Here is a 19,745-nt window from a genome sequence, read left to right on the forward strand (position 1 = left end):
CAGGGCCGGTCCCCACCCGGAAAAGGGATACGTCATCGGAAGACGATAATTCGGTCGTGTGGCACCTCTTTCCGTTCACTGATTCCCCGGTACCGGAAAAAGAGGCTCCTGGCCCTTCCCCCACTGAGTTAGGGGAGAGGAGGGAGGGTGCTGAGGAGCCACCTGAAATACAGCCGGCATTGGGGAAAGAGAGGGTGAAACCAGAGCCCGAGGCAGAGGGCTCTCAGGTGCCGAGTGGTCCCAGTGAGGGTGAGGGTCCGACAGGTAGGCCCGGGGTGTCACCTGTGGAGTCTGAGCCGGAAGAGTCAGCTGAGGAGGTACAGAGGTCTCAGAGGAGTAGGCGTGGAGTTGACCTATACAGTGCCAGGAGAACAGGGTGTGATCTCTACAACCCTGGGAAGTTATGTCACTGCTTTATGCACCTCGGTTGGGTTTTGTGTTTTGTAAGGAGAAATGGTGAACTCTGTTAAAGTCATGAGGACATGACTTTTATTTGGTGGAGAAGAGTGTAAGGCGTTTCTTCTTTGTTATGTTATAATTGAAATGGCTTCTTTGTTATAACTGCTGAGAAAGTCCTCCCGCTAGCAGTTTATTTGGATTACGTACAGATCAGAGGGTGAACAAACCAATTGGGATAGATGTTATTCTTTCTGTGTGTCTGTAAGTTATTGTGATGCGGGTTTTTGGGAGAAGGCGGGAGAGAGAGACAGAGGATGGACAAGCTGCTGTGAGTCTGCTAACAGGGTCGAACCCCGCGCAGCAGTCCGAGGTCCAGGGTGTTCAGCGAGGAGAGGAGACGGACACGTGTGGAGCGTCTAGTCGACCATCGTTGTTGGTCCCAGGCGGCAGGTCGAGGTGGTCCGAGGGGAGACGCAGGGTGAACGAGGAGGGTCCTGAGCTCCAACTGTTTGTACGCTAAGAGATAGAACTTTGATAGGTGTGGTGCCTTTTATTTTCCTTTTATATTTTATTCTCTATTAATTATATAGTTCCAGTAATATCTATAAAACTGTAATTCATTTAATCGTATCTGGTGTATTGTCTGTTATTTGGGTGGGGTCGGGTACATCACACAGCATCCACACAAACCAATCATCTAGTTTGGCGGGGCTGAGGGCTGTTTCCCCAGATGACGGCGAGCTGAGCGACCCTGAGGCTGGCCAGGCGGGGCTACACAAATAATTAAAATGATTCTGATCACATTTTTCAACACACCGGAGACATGCTGATGATATTATGTTGTTGCACAAACACGTTTATTTATGGAGTAAAGCAGTCCAAGTTCAGAGAGCAGTTCATCAGCGCAGCAAAATATCCGCTCACATCAATTATTCAACTAATTAACAGATAACATATCTAAGCTCTTCTCGGCGGCGGTCGCAATGTTTTCGATCTTGACTCTACAGAACCAGCGGTAATCGGAGAACGTGGCAGCGGGGGAGAGTAAATCTGGTTTAGCACCCGAGAGAAACACAGCACAGGAACAGACTCTCCGACACCCGCACCCCGCCACCTCCTCTCCTACCGATTATTATGCTCATCCTACCTTTTATTTTCAGCTTTCCACCATATTCCCGCACTCGTCACCGCCAGACCCTTCTCGGTCTGAGAAAGCCAGACAGGTTCTGGGGACATTCAGGACCAAATCGGCAAAAATGCCACTCATTTCCTACTTTAGTCTTTTGCATAAAAATTAAATTGGAAAAAAAAGGCCAACACGAACTTACAGTAAAGCTTGCACTTGTCCATCACATTAGACAAAAATGTTATGGAGGAATGTTTAACACCACAGCACTGATTCCCAATTGCGTGATTTTTTTTTACCGAAACCACCGATGCCTACTCTGCTTCGAGGAAAATAATGACATCTCACTTCCAGATTTCTAATAAATTTCCATCCGACTTCCCTCTACATTCACTCCAGTAGAATTGCACGTTTCCTATATGATATGATAATCAATACATTATTACAGATAGGACAATCTATAATAACCATCCAGATATAATATTAGAGAATAAACAAGCAGGAACAACTTCCTCAATACATAAAACCATTTCCAACACACACATGTTCCTTTGACCAGTGGAACACCTCACCAGAGGTATTGGTTGTGTCATCAGTCAGACAACTGCAAGATTTTCTCTGTCAATCAGCTTCCAAATGTTGCTACTCTGTCATTCGTTGCCAAGACCCACTGCTGATTCCCTTCTCATCATCATATGTTCTCCCCAGTGTGAACTGACTGGTGTGTCAGGAGATAAGATGACTGAGTGAATCCCTACCCACGGTCTGAGCAGGTGAATGGCCTCTCCCCATTATGAACTGACTGGTGTGCCAATAGGGTGGATGGCTGAGTGAATCTCTTTCCATAGTCTGAGCAGGTGAACAGCTTCTCCCCAGTGTGAACTCGTTGGTGACTCTGTAGGTGGGATGACCGAGTGAATCCCTTCCCACAGACTGAGCAGGTGAATGGCCACACCGCAGTGTGAACTGACTGGTGTGTAAGTAGTTCAGATGACCAAGTGAATTCCTTCCCACAGTCTGAGCAGGTGAACGGCCTCTCCCCAGTGTGAACTGAATGGTGTGCCAATAGGGAGGATGACTGAGTGAATCCCTTCCCGCAGTCTGAGCAGGTGAACAGCTTCTCCCCAGTGTGAACTCGTTGGTGAATCTGTAGGTGGGATGACTGAGTGAATGTCTTCCCACAGTCTGAGCAGGTGAATGGCCTCTCCCCGGTGTGAACTGACTGGTGTCTCTGTAGGTAGGATGACTGAGTGAATCCCTTCCCACAACCTGAGCAGGAGAAATCCCTCTCTGCAGTGTGAACTCGCTGATGTACCTTCAGTTTAGATGAACAAGTGAATCCCTTCCCACAGTCCGAGCAGGTGAACGGCCGCTCCCCGGTGTGAACTCGCTGGTGAGCCATTAGGTCAGATGACCAAGGGAATCCTTCCCCAGAAATTCAGCAGATGACCAGCCTCTGCCCAGTGTGAACTGTCAGGTGAGTCCACAGGTGGGAAGACCGACTGAATCCCTTCTCACACACAGAGCAGATGAACACACATATCAGCCCAGTGTGAACTTGCTGATGTAGCTTCAGTTCAGATGACCGAGTGAATCCATTCCCACTGCCTAATGAGCAGGTGAATGGCCTCTCCTGTGCAAAATGACAGGCATGCCAGTCAGTCAGATGATCGAGTGAATCCCTTCCCACAGTCTGAATGGGAAGGATGGTTGTTTGAATCCCTTGCTCCACTTCTTAAATATCTTGACAGAGTCTGCAAAACTGGCGTGTTGTGTTTGAATTCCCATGGACAATTTCCTTGTCATTTTTAACCTGTAAAAAGATTTACAAAATACATCAATGGGTGAAGAACAACATTTCAGTTGAGATCACTTTAGTTGCCAAGGTGAAGAGAGAAATTATCTTCTAACTGGGCACAATGCTGGCATCTGGAATGACCAGCAAACTCTCTGATGCTCTTCCTGTCTTGAAAGAATGCGGCATTGTTGCCATCTCCAATCTGTGACCTGGCTGAGTCTGACTCTCTCCATCGGTATTATTCCCTGTTTCCACTGAGCTGCATGGGTTCCTGGCCCCACAGCAACTGAAACACTCTCACACGAACAGCCTTTGTTAACTTGCAGCTGGGATTTTCTTCTATGTACTGTTAATTTAAAGTCCCACAGTTTTAACGCCATGTAAATATCTCCTACTCAGATGTATGGTTGGTCTGCACAGCTGTTAAAAGGAATTAGAGTGAATATTAGTATTATTCAAGATTCTTGTCACAGTCATAGAAAAGTATAACACAGAAACAGACCATTTGGCCCATCAAGTTTGTGTCGAGCTACTTAAACTTCCTACTCCCATACCCCTACCATCCAGTTACCTATACAAACATCTAACATGTTGCAAGTGAGCTCGCAAGCACCACTAGTGCTGGCTGCCCATTCCACACCTGGATGACCGTCTCCGTGAACAAGTTTCCCCTCTTGTTCCACATAACCTTTCACCTTTCACCCTTAACCTCTGTGTCCATCAAATCTCCCCTCACTCTTCTACGCTCCAAGGAATAAAGTCCTCACCTGTTCAATCTTTCCTTATAACCCAATTCCTCCAGACCTGGCAACATCCTTGTGAATTACCTCTGAACTCTTTCAACCGCTTTTACATCTTTCTGTTGGTGGGTGACCAAAACTGCACACAATACTCCAAATTAGGCCTCACCAGTGTCTTGTACAATGTCAACAAAACATCCATCTCCTGTACTCAGTACTTTGGTTCATGAAGGCCAAGGTGCCAAAATCTCTCGTTCTGTCCCTATCTACCTGTGATACCACTTTCAGTAAAATATAGACCGGTATTCCCAGATCCCTTTCTTCAACAACACTCCTCAGTGCCTGACCAGTCACTGTGTAAGACCTACACTGGTAGGTCCTACCAAAGCACAACACCTCGCACTTGTCTGCATTAAATTCCATTTTCCATTTCTTAAACCATTTTTCCAGCTGGTCCAGTTTGCACTGCAAGCCATGATAGTCTTCTCGCAGTCCACTAGATCCCCAGTCTTGGTGTCATGGTGATCCAGCTAACCATGTTATCATCCAGACTACTGATAAAGATGACAAACAACAACAGATCCAGCACTGATCCTTGAGGCACACCACTAGTCACAGGCCTCTGGTCAGAGAGGCAACCATCTGCTACCACACTCTGGCTTCTCCCAAAGACAGTGTCTCATCCAATTTACTATCTCATCTTGAATGCTGAGTGACTGAACATTCTTAACCAACCTCCCATATGAGACTCTGTCAAGTGCCTTGCTAAAGTCCATGTAGACAACATCCACTGCCTTGCCTTCATCCACTTTCCTGATAACCTCCTCGAGAAACTCTATAAGATTGGTGAGACATGACCTACCATGCACAAAGCCATGCTGCCTATCCTTAATCAGTCCTCATCTATCCAAATACTTATATATCCAGTTCCTGCACACAACGTTCCAATAACTTTCACACTACTGATGTCAAGCTCACCAAAGTAGAATTTCCTGGTTTATTTTTAGAGCCTTTCTTGGACAGATGCTGTCCTCCAATCCTCCAGTACCTCACCTGTCACTGAGGGTAATTTAAGTATCTGTGCTTGGGCCCCGACAATTACTGCACTTGTCTTCCGCAGGGTCCCATGGAACAACTTGTCAGACCCTGGGTATTTATCCATGGTAGTTTGCCTTGGGACAGCAAACACCTCCACCTCTGTAATCTGTACAGGGGCCATTAAGTTGATGCTGCCTTGCCTCACTTCTGTTGACTGTGTCCATCTCCTTTGTAAATACGGATGCAAAAAAAAAATCTCCCCCATCCATTTGGTCTCCTCATATGGGTTACCATTCTGATCTTCCAGAGGATTAATTTTGTCCCCTGCAATCTTTTTGCTGTTAACATATTTGCAGAATCCCTGAGGATTCTCTTTCACCTTGTCTGCTGGGGCAACCTCATGCCTTCTTTTATTTCTTTCATAAGTGTTCACTTGAATTTCCCGTATTTCATAAGTACCCCATTTGTTCCTATCTGCCTGTACCTGGTATGCACCTCGTTTTTATTGATCTGGGAGATGAAAGCCAAAGGGGTGATAGAGCTGCATGGTGGGAGGTGGGGGTTGGGGAGGGTCAAACTAAATTTGCAGGGGGAATGGGAACCTGAATAACAGAACAGATAGTGGAGGGGTTGTGGAGACAAATGTTGTGGAGACAGACATTGTTCAGACCTCAGACAAGGTCAGGAATGAAAAAGTTGAGCATGGTGCAGGGAATATGCTCAATCCTGTATATTTCAATACAGGGAGCAGCATAGGAAAGGTGGATGTGTTCAGGGCATGGCTCAACACCTGGAATTATGACTCTGGGATCTGGCAACTGCGGACTGGGACAGGTGTGCTTGGTAAATGGGAGGCCTTCAAAGCGAAATTATGAACGTACAAAGCGGGTATGTACTTGTCAGAATAAAATGTAAAGATAGAAACTGTAAGAAACTTTGGTTTGCAAGAGATATTGAGACCCTGGTGAAGCACAAAATGGAGTTGCATCACAGGGATCGGCAGGCAACTTCTGATGGAGTATAAGAAATGCAAGAGAACACATAAGAAATAAATCAGAATGTCAAAAAGAAGGCATGAGGTTGCCCTCACAGAAAAAAAAAATGAAGGGTAATCCTTAGGGATTCTAGAGATAGATTAAGATCAAAAGTATTGCAAGGGACAAAATTGGTCCTCTGGATGACCAGAATGGTAGTCCACGTTTGGAACCAAAGCAGATGGGAAAGATCTGAAATACTTACTCAGGAGATGGACACAGAGTCTATGGAAGTGTGGGAAAGTGGCATTAACATTGTGGTCCCTGTATAGATTAAAGAAGAGGAGATGTTTGTTATCCTGAGGCAGATGAGGAAAGGTACGTCACATCTGGAATTATTTCCAGTTAGCGGATGATTTCCTTCTACACGTATTGGGAAATCACATACAAGGCAAGTTACAGCAGGGGTTTGCCATTGCCTTGAGAGCACCAGCTCTTAACCCAGCACAGATAGAGAGCGTGCAAGGATGTCGTGAATGCAGTCCAGAATAAAATGGAAAGTAGGGAAAGCTTAGGAAGCTAGAATCAAACAGAGACATGGAGGATTAATATGAAGCCAGAAATGAACTTCAAGAAATAAAAGCAAAACTCGAGGAGAATTCAGAAAGCCATGACGGCCCATAAAAACTCCTTGGCAAGTATGATTAAAGAGAATCTTAAAGCATTCTTTACATACATCAGGAGCAAGAGGATAACACGGGAGAGTGTGGGACCACTCAAGGACAAAGGGGGAGGGGAGCATTTGGTTGGATACAAAAGATATGGCTGAAGTTGATAAAGAGTACTTTACATCAATATTTACCAAAGACAAGGAAGTGGAGCACATGGAGATCAAGGCCTGTTTCCGTGCTGTGTGATCCACCACTCTGGACATGACAAATTAACGATGGTGGCATCGCAAGGCATTGATTTCAAAACTCCACACCCCTGTGAATATCTGTTTCTGTCAGGGTAACATACAGATTGGTCACTTCTGCTAAACAACTGGCAATTGATGAAGTTCCTGTGTCGTCTTCCATTAATGTTGCTTCCTTACAGCAAAACTAACCCTCTCACTGTGTCAGAATCAGTGATTAAATCCGGCTCCAAACACTGTGTTTTCATCCCTGCACATTGTAACTTGAACCATCTCACTGAGGGTCTGATGGAGACACAACCCCTGCCCTCTGCACGTGTGATCACATCTCCCCTGATTCTGACATTTCAAATACCCTCAGAATGGTTTTCTGATTCAGTCTGAAGGTTATGGTACATTCAGCTCATCGTCAAACCTGACAAACCATGTCTTCCCACAGCTGGTTCCACCTGTTGGTGTGTTCTCTTTCCTCCACCTCCAGGGAAGCTGCATCTCCACACAAACTCCTCACTTGAGATGACTGTCTGTACCCGTGACACAGGAAATCACATCACTGTCTCTCTCCTGATACCATGTGTGACCTGCTCACCCCCGGGTAGCCTCCCTCAACAAGCTTCTTCCTCAGTCACCATCTGTGAGATTATATAAAACAAAAACAATTAAAATGATCTATCAGACAACTCCTGTACCCCTCCACCCCGCTTCTCTGCTTAAAACTCTTCTCCTCAGCCCCTTCCTTTCTCCCTTTCCCCTTACAAACTCCAGATGTGCATACTGACCAGAACCCACTGTGTGGACATTTATATCTCACAGGAGACTGAACAACCCCGTGTCCCTCTTTGATACAGAGGTCACTGACACCCCACCGCCATCCCAATCTGCACCAACAGCCCATGACGGTGACAGCTCTTCCCAGACTCTGGGGCTTTGTAACAAACACAATGTTAACAGCAAGATTAGACAGTAATTCATATGAAGAGAGAATTGTTGCTCACTGAACAGATACCCGAGCGTCCGATACAACGGAGCAGATCCTCCCCTGTTTACAACTTTATCTGACCCGGGTCACGGAACGTCCGATCATCCCACTTCCTCACAACAGCAACCCCATCCTCCCCCCACCCGACTACGGTCTCACATCTTTCCAACCACTCACCCCACACCCACAGTCCACCCATAACCTCTACCCACACACAGACAGATCCCCTTCACCCCAAACCCCCTCCCAGCCTGGGAACCACAACGAACTGATCCCACAGCCCGGGCTCGGGCGCAAAGCTAAAACCGGGGCTGCGGGACGACCGGCAGAACTCGGTCCCGGCCCTTTCCCACTGCAGCAGGCCCCCGATTCACGCACTCCAGGAATAACCCACTCACTCACCGCCGCCTGAACGGCAGACACACCAGCAAAGGCAACAGCTGCGGTTGGCACCGCGCCTGCGTTTACCAGGAGGTTCGCCGCAGCGCCACCCGTGGCCGGAGGACCATGCAGCGCCACCCGTGGCCGGAGGACCATGCAGCGGCCGGAGGCGGGAGGGACAATGGAGAGATAAATCACAAACAACACACATCAAAGTTGCTGGTGAACGCAGCAGGCCAGGCAGCATCTGTAGGAAGAGGTGCAGTCGACGTTTCAGGCCGAGACCCTTCATCAGGACAAATCACAAACATTTCCCTCCGAGGGAAGTTGGGGCGTTTGTGAAGCGTCTCCTGCGGCCGGAGTCTGATGTATCGCTGAGAGGTAGGAGGAGACCGCTCGGCCCGTCGGTTTGATGCCGGTTCCCCGGGGAGGGAGAGGATGAAGACGGTGAGAGAGGGGGCGGACAGGATGTTTGTCCCGGTGGGGACAGGAGGGGCTCATCTGTGGAAATGTCTGAGCCCACGGTGGTGGCGATTCACCACATTGGGGGGCAAACACCGGCAGACTGTTGCCCTGCAAGCGGGGCCAATGGTCCGGGCAAAGTGGGGATGGAAGTGGTGTTGGGGGGGGGGGTGAGGAGAGGACTTTTCGTATGGTGTTTGTATCCATAACAGAGGGCTCAGACTCAAAACTGAGGAGTGACCTTTTAGAGTAGTTAAGGAGGATTTTATTTAGTCAGAGAGCAGTGAATCTGTGGAATTCTCTCACACGGCGGTGGAGGCCAAGTCTGTGGCTACATTTAAGGCAGAAACTAATAGTTTGCTGATCAGTCAGGGCATTGCAGGAGATGCCGAGGAGGCAGGTGCATGGGGTTGAGTGAGAACCGGGATCAGACATGATAGAACGGCGGAGCAGACTCGATGGGGCTGAATGGCCTAATTCTGCTCCTGTGTCTTATGGTCTTATAATGCTAATGTCTTACACAGTGAAGATTGACACAAAATACTTACTACGCTCGGCTGCTATTTCTTTGCTCTATTACTGACTCTCCAGTGTCATCTTCCAGTGGTACAATATCAACTCTTCCCTCTCTTTCACTCTTTCACTCTTTATATCTCTGAATAACTTTTGGTACTTGATATTATTGGCTCACTTACCTTAATTTTTCATCTTGTCTCTCCTGTGTGTTTTTTTTTAGTTGTCTCCTGTTGGTTATGTAAAACCTTCCCAATCCTCTAGCTTCCCACTACTTTCTTGCTATATTATATGACCTCGCTCTAGCTTTGATCAAAAACAGGAGAAAATCTGTGGATGCTGGAAACCCAAGCAACACATACACAAAAAGCTGGAGGAACCTAGGAGCTCAGGCAGCACATATGGGAAATAGTAAACAGTTGATGTTTCGGGCCAAGACCCTTCATCGTGACTGGGAAAAAAGATGAGATGTCAGATGAAGAAGTGTGTGGGTGAGAGGGGTGGAAGAAGTGGTAGGTGATAGGTGATACTGGGAGATGGGGAGTAGTGAACAAAAACACTTCTGAGGATATAATTTCCTTAACAATTCTCGAAAGATCATTGCTAATGCCTCCACATCTCTTCAGCCACCTCTTTCAGACCTCTGGGGTGTACAGGTGACCTATTTACCTTCAGACCATCTCTGTTTCCCAAGAAACTTCTCCCGGGTAACGTAACTTTACACATTCTGACCACTGACATCTGGGACTTCCATATTCCTGCCAGGGTCTTCGACAGATAAGAGTGATGTACAATGTATATTCAGTTCACCTACCATCACCTTGCACCCCACCTCATTGCTACCTCTCCAGCATCATTTTCTAGTGGTTTGATATCCACTTCCACCTCCCTTTTACACTGTATGTACCTGAAGAAAAATGTGGTATCCTCTTTAACACTACTGGCTAGCTCACCTATGTATTCCATCTTTTCCCTCTTAATTATTTTAGTTGCATCCTGTTGGTTTTTAAAAGCTTCCCAATCCTCTAACTTCCCAGTAAATTTTGCTCTATGCCCTCTCTTTGGTTTTTAAGTTGTCGTTGATTTCTCTTATCAGCCAGTTTTGTCACCTTACCTTCAGAATACTACTTCTTCTTTGTGATGTGTCTATCCTGTGCCTTCTGAATTGCTTCCAGAATTGCTATCACTGCTCTGTTTTCATCCCTGCCCATGTTCTTTTCAAATCAAATTTGACTATTTCTTCTCTCTTGCTCTATTCCATTCTATTCCATATCCAACTTTAGCTTCTCCTTCTCTAATGTCAGGGTGAATTTGATCAGATTAAGATCACTTGCCCCTAAGGGTTCTTCGAACTTAAAGTGACCTAATTAAGTCCGGTTCATTACAACACCCAATCCAGAATAGCCGATCCCCAAGTGGACTCAATCAAGAGCTGTTCTAAAAAAAAGCATCTTGAAGTCATTCCAGGAATTCCTCCTCTTGAGACCAACACGATCCTAATTTTCCTAATCACCTGCATGACAATCCCCCATGACTATTGTAACATTGCCCCGTTGGCACGCACTTTCTATCTCCCATTGTCATTTGTGGACCACATACTCACTACTGTTTGGAGGTCTCTATACAATTCCCATCAGGGATTTTTTTTTACATTTGCTGTTATACCCACAGATTGTACACCTTCCAACCCTATGCCATGTCTTTCTAATGATTTTATTTAATATTTTACCAACAGGGCCACACAACCCCACTACCAGCTTGTTCGTGGCTTGTTCTTTCAAGAAACACATAATTATCCGGGAAACAAAAGGACCTGCAGATGCTAGAAATCTAGAGAGATATACACAAAGTGCTGGAGGAGCGCAGCATGTCAGGCAGCATCTACGGATGGGAATCAATATTTCGGGCCAAGACCCTTCTTTGGGACTCTTGATACCGACATATCTGGAAAATCAACAAGCAAAAACAATAGAAAGTGGTGCAAAATTGGAAAAACCTTTGACAAAATTTAGTTCAAGGCTTAAAAAAACCCTGCCAAACAGAGCTCAATAGTTAACAAATACAACAAAGGCAATAAACACTTTCATCAATACTGACATTAGCTTTTTAATGAAAATATCTTGGTCCCATTTCAATCAGTAAAATTTACAAAGATAAATAAGAACCGAAATGACAAATTTAGAAAAGACTATTTACACTGAAACCCACTTAGATTAACACTACCCTGGGTAGAAGGAGGAAGAATAACACACATGAAAAAAAATCACACAACAGTCAGAGAAAACTTCTAAGTATATATTTTCATCAAAAAATAACAGGATTCAGTGCTCCATGTGCATATGCAATTGTGATAAGAGATACAGACGAAAAAACATAAATGAGAGGCTAACTCAGAAAAATGAATCATCACTATGGAAGAAAACATTAACCAGTGGAATGAGTATGACCCTCCATGGGAGACATCCCAATGATCTGAGCAGACGAGATGGTGACAAGGAAGCATCGAGCGCCTGACTGAGAGTTGGAGACCCCTTCCCAGAAACAGAGGGTTTCCTTGCAGAAATACTGGACAAGGTGGTTAACAAAAAAAAACATACAAAACAAACAAACAAGGCAATAAATGCAGAAATTGCCAAGAGAAACCAGACACAATCCAACACATTCCAGGATCCTGCAGCAGGTAAACTCAATCTGATTACTTATGCAGGTACAATCAAGTGGCAAATATCATTCACCAAAATCTTGCTTTAAAATACCTACTCATGAATGACCACCATAACTTCATTAAGGCACCATAAATTCAAGCCTGATCCAGTTAGGGACAGAATCTCACAATTTATATGATAATCAATACATCATTACTGATAGGATAATCTAAAATAACCATCCGGATATAATATTACAGGATAAACAAGCAGGAACAACTCCCTCAATAGATAAAACCATTCTCAACACACACATGTCCTCGACCAGTGGAGCACCTCACAACAGGTATTATTTGTGTCATCCGTCAGACAACCGAATTATTTTCTCTGCCAATCAGTTTCCAAACGTTACTCTGTCATTGGTTGCAACGCCCCACTGCTGATTCCCTTTTCCTCATCATACATTCTTACCCCGATCATCATCCAGAGCCCAAAACTTTGCCCTGTTCAGACCAGCCTCTGGTTTCTGACCCTGCTTCATTGAACATCCAACTGATGGTTTCCCATTCTGCTTTCAGTCTTTAGAGGACAGTGTTTTTTTTTCTAACAACCCTTTACAAGCAGGGAAAATGACCCATAATGTGGAAATGAGCCCTGAATAAGGTTACCTCCCAATGTCATTCTTCCTCAGCCCAGAGATTAGAGGGGTGAAGAACATCTCAGACAGAACTGCAGTCAGCTCGACTTCTTCAGTCTGCAGAAAATTCAAGGAAACCTCTTCACTCACAGAGTGGTGACTGTTTGGAACCTATCACCACAGGGAGAGCGAGAGATGAACAACAGGGGAGGATTTAAAAGGACTGTTGTGGAACTGAATCACTGGCAGGGTCCAGCCGGCCTGAGTTGATTCTCTACTGTATACTAGTTGTGTTGTAAATTCACTAAGTACCAGAGACAGAGTTTAAAATAGAACTGATTTATTTATCTCAGATCTAGAATATTAAACTCCAGTCCCATGAAAGGTGAATGTGCAGCAGAAGAAACTCCTCCCATGCCCGGTGACCAGGGTGCAGAACTGGGTGTGCTGAGCAGCAGCAATAATTACACAGTTCAACACCGACAGACACTCTTGAAATAGCATTCAGCAACGGTGATGGACAAATATCCAGCATGCAGTTAATTGAAACTTTCTCCCCAGTGTGAACCCCGTAAGGTGTCACAAGGTTAGATAACTGAGTGAATCACTTCCCACATTCACAGCAGGTGAACAGTTTCTCCCCAGTGGGAACTCAATGATGGTTGATTTGACTGAGAGAATCTCTTCCTTAGCTCTTAGTAGGGGATCGGACCAGTGTGAACTCGCTGGTGTCTCAGTAGTTGAGATGACCGAGTGAATCCCTTCCCACATTCTGACCAAGTGAATGGCCTCTCCCGAGTCTGAACTGACCAGTATGCCAGTAGAGTGGATGACCGAGTGAATCCCTTCCAACAGTCTGAACAGGTGAATGGCCTCTCCTCAGTGTGAACTCACTGGTGTACCAGTAGGTAATATGACTGAGTGAATCCATTCCCACAAACTAAGCAGGTGAATGCCCAATCCCTGGTGTGAAGTGACTGGTGTCTCAGTCACTGAGATGACAAAGTGAATCCCTTCCCACAGTCTGAGCAGGTGAACAGCCTCTCTCCAGTGTGAACTCGCTGATGTACCTTCAGTTTAGATGAGCAAGTGAATCCCTTCCCACAGAATGAGCAGGTGAACGGCCTCTCCCCAGTGTGAAGTCGCTGGTGAGCCTTTAGGGTGGATGACTGAGTGAATCCCTTCCCGCAGTCTGAGCAGGTGAATGGCCTCTCTCCAGTGTGAACTCGCTGATGTTCCTTCAGTTTAGATGAGCAAGTGAATCCCTTCCCACAGTCTGAGCAGGTGAACGGCCGCTCTCCAGTGTGAACTCGCTGATGGTCCTTCAGATTAGATGACCAAGTGAATCCTTTCCCACAGTCCGAGCAGGTGAATGGCCTCTCTCCAGTGTGAACTCGCTGATGTACCTTCAGTTTATATGAGCAAGTGAATCCCTTCCCACATTCTGAGCAGTTGAAATCCCTCTCTGCAGTGTGAACTCGCTGATGTACCTTCAGTTTATATGAGCAAGGGAACCCCTTCCCACATTCTGAGCAGGTGAAATCCCTCTTTTCAGTGTGAACTGACAGATGTGCTTGTAGGTGGGATGACTGAGTGAATCCCTTCCCACAGTTTGAGCAGGTGAACGGCCTCTCTCCAGTGTGAACTCGCTGATGTTCCTTCAGTTTAGATGAGCAAGTGAATCCTTTCCCACAGTCTAAGCAGGTGAACGACCTCTCTCCAGTGTGAACTCGCTGATGTACCTTCAGTTGAGATGAGAAGGTGAATCCCTTCCCACAGTCTGAGCAGGTGAATGGCCACTCCCCGGTGTGATCTGACTGGTGTCCCAGTAGGGAGGATGATTCAGTGAAACCCTTCCCACAGATTAAGCAGGTGAACGGCCGCTCCCCTGTGTGAATTGACTGGTGTCTCTTTAAGGAGGATGATTCAGTGAATCCCTTCCCACAGACTGAGCAGGTGAATGGCCTCTCTCCAGTGTGAACTCGCTGGTGAGCCATTAGGGTGGATGACTGAGTGAATCTCTTCCCACAGTCTGAGCAGGTGAATGGCCTCTCTCCAGTGTGAATTCGCTGATGTACCTTCAGTTGGGATGACCAAGTGAATCCCTTCCCACAGTCTGAGCAGGTGAACGGCCTCTCTCCAGTGTGAACTCGCTGGTGAGCCATTAGGTCAGATGACTGAGTGAATCCTTCCCCACAAATTCAGCAGATGACTAGCCTCTGCCCAGTGTGAACCGACTGGTGTGTCCACAGGTGGGAGGACCGACTGAATCCCTTCTCACACACAGAAGAGGTGAACGGCCTTGTCCCAGTGTGAACTTGCTGATGTAGCTTCAGTTGAGATGACTGAGTGAATCCATTCCCAATGTCTGTACAGATGAATAGCCTCTCCCCTGTGTAAAATTATGGGTGTGTCAGTAGGTCAGATGATCGGGTGAATCCCTCCCCACAGTCTGAGCAGGTAGGATGATTGAGTGAATCCCTTGCTCCACTTCTTAATTATTTGGACAGAGACAGCAAAACTAGCGTGTTGTGTTCGAGATTCCCGTAGACAAAATTCCTTGTCATTTTTAACCTGTAAAAAAATTTATAAAATCCATCAATGAGTGAAGGACAGTATTTCAGACGAGATCACTTGAGTTGACCAGGTATGATCTGACAACACACTGTTACAGAGAGGTTCAACCCAAGCTGGGGAGAGAAATCACCTTCTAACTGCGCACAGTGCTGGTATCTGGAATGACCATCAAATTCTCTGATGCTTTTCCTGTCTCTAAAAGAAGGGGGCATTTCTACTGTCTCCAATCTATGACCTGGCTGAGTTTGACTCTCTCCATTGGTATTATTCCTTGTTCCCACTGAACTGCATGGGTTCCTGGCCCCACAGTAACTGAACAACTCTCACACAAATAGCTGGCAGTGCATTCCACGCACCACCACTCTCTGTGTAAAAAAAACTTTCTCTTGACATCCCCCTCAGTATCTATTTCCAAGCACCTTAAAACTATGCCACTCATGCTAGCCATTTCCACCCTGGGAAAAAACCTCTGGCTGTCCACACGATAAATGCCCCTCATCATCTTATACATCTAAAAAAGGCTCTAAATATAAACAAGGAAATTATACATTGCTTTGAGGATTTGTTAGTATACAAAATTTTGAGGGTATAGATAGGGTAAATGCAAGCAGCTTTTTCCACTGAGGTTGGGTGGGACGACAACCAGAGGTCATGGGTACGTGGGAGAGGTGAAAATTTGACAGGAACATGTGGAAAAGCTCTTTACTGAAATGGTCGTGAGAGTGTGGAATGAGATGCCAGCACAAGTGGTGAATATGAGCTCGGTGTCACCATTTAAAAGAAGTTTGATAGGTACCTTGATGGTAGAGGTACGGAGGGCGATGGTCCCGGTGCAGGTAGTTGCATTAGACAGCTTAAATGTTTTTTCAGCATTGACTGGATGGGTCAAATAGCCTGTTTCTGTACTGAACATCTCCATGTTTCTATGACAGAGGAGCTGGCCAAACTTGTTTGGCAGGGATAAGGTAGGAGTGACAACGGAGCAGCAATGGCGGGAGTTTGTGGGACCAATTTGGGTGCTGAGTGATAGATACATCCCAAAGAAGTGGAAGCAGTGGAAAGGCAGGACACAACTGTGGCTGAAATGAGAAGCCAAAGCCAATATAAAAGCCAAAGAGAGGGTAAATAATGACCAAAAACTATTGGGAAGCTTTTAGAAACCAACAGAAGACAACTAAAAAAAAGTCAGATGAGCTCAGTGCATGGACTCATGGAATTGTAGTCATTAATGAGTCTTGGTAGCACCCATTAGAGGAACAAAATATCCGGGGCCTCAATATCTCCTGAAAACCCAGGTTCCCTGCACCAGTTACCTGCAACCTTTTACCTTTTATTTTGGCAGGTTCATACAAACTGGACACCCTCAAAATTTCATTTCTGAAGGTCTCCCACTTACCAAGTACTCCTTTGGCAGAAAACAGCCTGTCCCAAACCACACTTGTCAGATCCTTTCTGATACCATCAAAATTGACCTTTCTCCAACTTAGATTCTCAACCCGTTGTCTAGACCTCTCTTTTTCCATATTTACTTGGAACCTCATGGCATTATGATCATTAGACACAAAGTGTTCCCATACACTAATTTCTGTCACTAGCCCTGGATCATTTCCTGATAGCTTATCGCACACTTCTACGTCAGGAATTCTATGTACTGATTAAGAGCATATTTGACAAACTCTACCCCATCTAGTCCTTTTACAGTATGGGGGTCCCAGTCAATATATGGAAAGTTGAAATCACTTCCTAAATCAACCTTTGTTTCTTGGCCTAGTCTACGATCCCTCTACAAATTTGTTCCTCTTAATCCCTCAGACTGTTGGGTGCAACCAAGTCCCAGTAATGGCTACAATATCATAATTCCCTGTCCTGAGCTCATCTGACTTTCCTATGATGCTTCCTGCATTGTGATATACACAGTTCAGGACAGTCGTCACACCATGCTCAACCATTTGATTGCTGTCTTTGTCTGAGGTCTGAACAACATCTGTCTGGTGTCAATAAAACAACCTCTCTGGGATAGCGTCCTCCACCAGTACATCAGACTGACTAATTCAATGCTGAAACAATTGAATTTCTGTGTTATATTGACTGTCCTGTTGTATATACGATTTATTATAAATTACTATAAATTGCACATTGCACATTTAGATGGATATGTAACAAAGATTTTTGCTCCTCGTGTATATGAAGGATACAAGTAATAAAGTCAATTGAATTCAACTCACCCTCTCCACTATCTGTTCTGTCATTCTGGCTCCCATCCCCACTGAAACTTTAGTTTAACCTCTCCCCCCCCCCAACCCCCCACTAGCAATAGCCAGCCTTATCCCTAGGATATTAGTCCCCTTCTAGTTCTGTTGCCCTAACTAATTCCCTGCAACACTTTCTAAAGTAGTCCACCTGTCGTTGTGGGGGATAGCACCGAGGGTACTCTGCAATGGCTATTTAACCTCATTCCCCTTAATGACTCTCACCCAGTTTCCTGTGTCCTGCACCTTGGGTGTAACTCACCTCTCTTCATGTCATACCTATTTCCCCCCCCCCCCCCAACTCCTGGATGATCCGGAACTCATCCATTTCCAGCTTCAGCTCTTTAAAGTGCGGGGTTACAAGCTGCAGCTGGATGCACATCTTGTAGCTGAGGGCATCAGGGATACTGGAGGTCTCCCCACCTTCCCACCAATGTCCCCTTTAATTTGTTAAGACCAGTGTGCACCTAAATCTTGTACTGTACATTTTTCACCCAGTGACAACATGTGCACAGTGAATTTTAAATAGAGAGGTCTTCATTTTCACACCTAGCAAATCACTGTCGATAAGAACTTTGATCTCCTCTGGGTTGATCGAGTTCATCTGCACTCTCACACAACCTATGTAGCAGGCTTGTAATGGGTAATGAAGGATTTTCTCACCAGAGCTTTTGCACACTGTCCCTATGTGGTTTGCTTGCTAAATTACACTTTGAAAAGTCAGATTTCCAAATATCACTCCACTTCCTCCCACTTGCAAATTTTCCAGCAACTTTTGCATCACCACAATACACAAAGGTAACACCAGTTTCTGTATTGTACATAAATATTTCCCCTGAACCCTCCCCCAGGAGACTAAGGGTGGTGAACTCAGTGATGGCAATGCCAGTCAATATGAACTACTCTGCCTCATTGGAGTCTCACACATTTGTGATGTGAGAACTACTTGTACACCCAGAGTGAATGGGTCAAAACATGTTCTCACGACTAGAAAAGTCCAGAACAAGAGGAGGTAGAACAAGCAACACACACAAAATGCTTCAGGAGCTCAGCAGGCCAGGCAGCATCTATGGAAAAGAATACTAATGCTGAGTACCTCCAGCAATTTGTGTGTGTTGCTTGGATTTTCAACATCTGCAGACCTTCTCTTGTTTGTGATCGGAGGTAGAACAAAGGTGATTTTCTCAACAGCTGATGTAAAAGATTTTGTTCCCTTTCTCCGAGTTCCCAGTCCTTGCATTTAGACAGCTGGAGCTCAGCTCTGTCTGAGAGATCCATCGGTTCCCATTCCCTCATCAGCCGGAAGCTCCCCGGGGCCCGTGCAGGGATGGTGGGGCTGAGAGAGAGGGAAGAGATCAGGACTGTCCCGGGATTGCGGGTCACGGTGGCAAGGTTCACAGCAATTGCCCCCCAGTCGGTTTTGAATTTTCTCCCCGGAGATACACTCTTACCTGGGCCGATCACCCCAACTCCTTTTGTTTACTGCGCGCATGCGCGATATTCGAGAACATCCGCAGCCCTGACGCCTGCGCATTAGATCGGCGCTTCAGCGAGCTTTCTGGGTAATCACGGTGCCATGAAAAGTTTCTGTAAGCACCGGTTGTCTATACTTAAGGTTTTTCTTCCGTAGCAAGCAGAAAGCAGCTTCCATAAACAATACACTTCATATCAGCAAACATTCCGCGTGTCTGATGCCAAAGTAGAACCTTCTTCCAAATGCAGATATAAAACACGAGATTCTGCTGTTGCTGGAAATGCAGACACATTCACACAAAATGCTGGAGGAACTTTGCAGTTCAGGCAGCAACTAAGCAAAGGGGTACACAGTCTAGGCTTGCTGAAGGGGCTTGGCCTAAATGTTATCTATTTATTCCTCTCCACATTCACTGCCTGATCTGTTGATTTCCTCCAGTATTTTGCAGAAATTAACCACCTTTTTTTCAATCAGTTTCAAAATGTTTCTGGTCTTTAACTTGTAGCCACATCCTGCTGGTCTGATTCCTCTTCCTCCTCTTCGTAAACTTTAGGTCCTATCTCTTTCTGGAGCACCAAAGCCCTGATTCAGGCTGGTAACTCTTTGGTTTCTGACTCTACACCATTGAAGGTTCATTTGCTAGTCTGCTGTCAGACTTTAGAAGCGCATTGCAACAACCTAGCTGTCTGAGGCACAGTCCTTTGAAATGAGTGAAAATGATACAAAACGTTGAAAATGATCGGGGAAGAAAGGGATAGGGTGGTGAAGAAAGCTTTTGGTTTGCTGGCCTTTATTAACCAGAGCATTGAGTATAGGAGTTGGGATGTAATGTTGAAT

At 45.7% G+C, this 19,745-nt stretch overlaps 2 protein-coding genes across 7 annotated transcripts; both read right to left on the reverse strand.

Moving 5' to 3' along the window:
- Positions 1–1,249: 1,249 nt before the first annotated feature.
- On the reverse strand, positions 1,250–8,428 carry LOC140207140 (uncharacterized). 6 transcript variants are annotated; one of them, XM_072275479.1, is made up of 2 exons: positions 8,373–8,428; positions 1,250–3,743 (listed from the first exon to the last, which is right to left on the reverse strand). In XM_072275479.1, exon 2 carries the CDS (start codon positions 2,925–2,927, stop codon positions 2,280–2,282), a length of 648 nt encoding a protein of 215 aa, XP_072131580.1. In that variant the 5' UTR covers positions 2,928–3,743; positions 8,373–8,428; the 3' UTR covers positions 1,250–2,279. The 6 variants fall into 6 exon arrangements, with proteins under 6 accessions (XP_072131580.1, XP_072131585.1, XP_072131583.1 ...); XM_072275484.1 differs by having other exon boundaries at positions 1,250–3,338; positions 8,373–8,423; XM_072275482.1 differs by lacking the exon at positions 8,373–8,428 and adding an exon at positions 7,581–7,623 and having other exon boundaries at positions 1,250–3,338.
- Positions 8,429–11,424: 2,996 nt separating this feature from the next.
- LOC140207733 (uncharacterized) lies at positions 11,425–18,932 on the reverse strand. Its single transcript, XM_072276290.1, has 2 exons — positions 18,886–18,932; positions 11,425–15,182 (listed from the first exon to the last, which is right to left on the reverse strand). The coding sequence occupies exon 2, from the start codon at positions 14,771–14,773 to the stop codon at positions 13,598–13,600; it is 1,176 nt and encodes a 391-aa protein (XP_072132391.1). The 5' UTR covers positions 14,774–15,182; positions 18,886–18,932; the 3' UTR covers positions 11,425–13,597.
- Positions 18,933–19,745: the final 813 nt, after the last annotated feature.

The sequence above is a fragment of the Mobula birostris genome, chromosome 13 (assembly GCF_030028105.1).
Source record: "Mobula birostris isolate sMobBir1 chromosome 13, sMobBir1.hap1, whole genome shotgun sequence".
Classification (NCBI taxonomy): Eukaryota; Metazoa; Chordata; class Chondrichthyes; order Myliobatiformes; family Myliobatidae; genus Mobula; species Mobula birostris.

Coding starts and splice junctions, on each gene's coding strand:
- LOC140207140 (XM_072275479.1), bottom strand. CDS start 2,927: ATGGCTCACCAGCGAGTTCACACCGGGGAGCGGCCGTTCACCTGCTCG.
- LOC140207733 (XM_072276290.1), bottom strand. CDS start 14,773: ATGGCTCACCAGCGAGTTCACACTGGAGAGAGGCCGTTCACCTGCTCA.